Source organism: Opisthorchis viverrini, assembly GCF_000715545.1.
Source record: "Opisthorchis viverrini unplaced genomic scaffold opera_v5_69, whole genome shotgun sequence".
Lineage (NCBI taxonomy): Eukaryota > Metazoa > Platyhelminthes > Trematoda > Opisthorchiida > Opisthorchiidae > Opisthorchis > Opisthorchis viverrini.
The window spans coordinates 1552546-1553655 of NW_008751725.1; the positions used below are offsets into that span (position 1 = coordinate 1552546).

The 1110-nt window shown below is 47.6% G+C and overlaps 1 protein-coding gene across 1 annotated transcript in view; it reads right to left on the reverse strand.

Moving 5' to 3' along the window:
- T265_04305 (hypothetical protein) overlaps window positions 1-1110 on the reverse strand; it is a gene marked incomplete at both ends in the record, with an annotated part of 36840 nt that overhangs the window by 31556 nt on the left and 4174 nt on the right. Inside the window, one exon of the mRNA XM_009169004.1 lies at window positions 24-57. Coding sequence (XP_009167268.1) covers window positions 24-57 — 34 coding nt within the window. The remainder of the gene's footprint in view (window positions 1-23; window positions 58-1110) is intronic.

A 1110-nucleotide genomic window follows, 5' to 3' on the forward strand; every position in this document is an offset into this window, starting at 1 on the left:
ACCGACTGCATCGCGTGACTTACTGCGGCATAATTCGTGTAGTGGATTGCGGCCATCCTAAAAGTGACGAAGTAGCGACAAGAAGCGGTGAATTTGTGCCCATTGCTAATCACCTTTCCAGTGCCGGCAAATCAACAAAGTCGCTCAAATCAATCAAACATCCTACAATAACCTCAGCAGCAGCGAAGCAAGGAAGCGTTCGATGGAAATGCCACACTGTTGAAGTGACCGGGGTGGAAAAATGATGCGGTAACTTTTAGGACGTCACATGGCTAGGGCAACGGAAATTAGACGATGCCATCTATTGGGGAGCGGTCGAAATCCCAGTCACAGTCGTGACCGCTTTTTGTTTGAGTTGGAGTTTCAACACTCCGCTGACAGAGAACCTGGTGCAGGCAGAGAATAGTGACATCACCAAATCGTTCACACCCACATACGAATGACCTAGGAGTCCTAGAGTCCTAAATTATTCTGGGGGGGGGGATAATGTTAGCTTAGTAAGGAGGATGTCAAGACGGAGTAAGTGTAGAGGTAGAGTCCAATCATTTAAAAGGTTCCGTCCAAGCATTGGATACCGTTGGGAAAATTCAACGTGGTTTTGTCCACAGATCATCATGCTGTGTTTAACCCAACCAGAAAAGTAGCAGTTCCATACATGCAGAAATTGAGGCATGAGCTGCTGACCGACTTTTCGGACAGTCTGGCACCCCTCGTGTTCCTACAGACGAATGGCAACTATGTAATGTTGCGACTAAATTTCGTACATACGTAGGCGGGGTTAAGAGGCCATTCAGAGTGATCAGAAGTGATCAACTTTAATTAAAACTAAGCCTGGGCGCTCCGAAACTACTGGCAATGTGTTTGGTGGCAACTGGTCAGATGGGTTTTTCCACTCATTGGGCTTCGTAACTGGCATTCACAAGTTCCATCCCTACTGCGCGCCGGTGATGTTTCATCGGATGATGGGAAAGCGCCTCCAGGCCAACTGTCAAGCCCACCTGATAGACTAACAGTCACCTGATCAGCCACATCCCAAACTACTGCTCCACAAACTTCAGAATTCGAAGCATGTTTCAATCGCATGTGAACCATCGGAGCACATGAAAACGA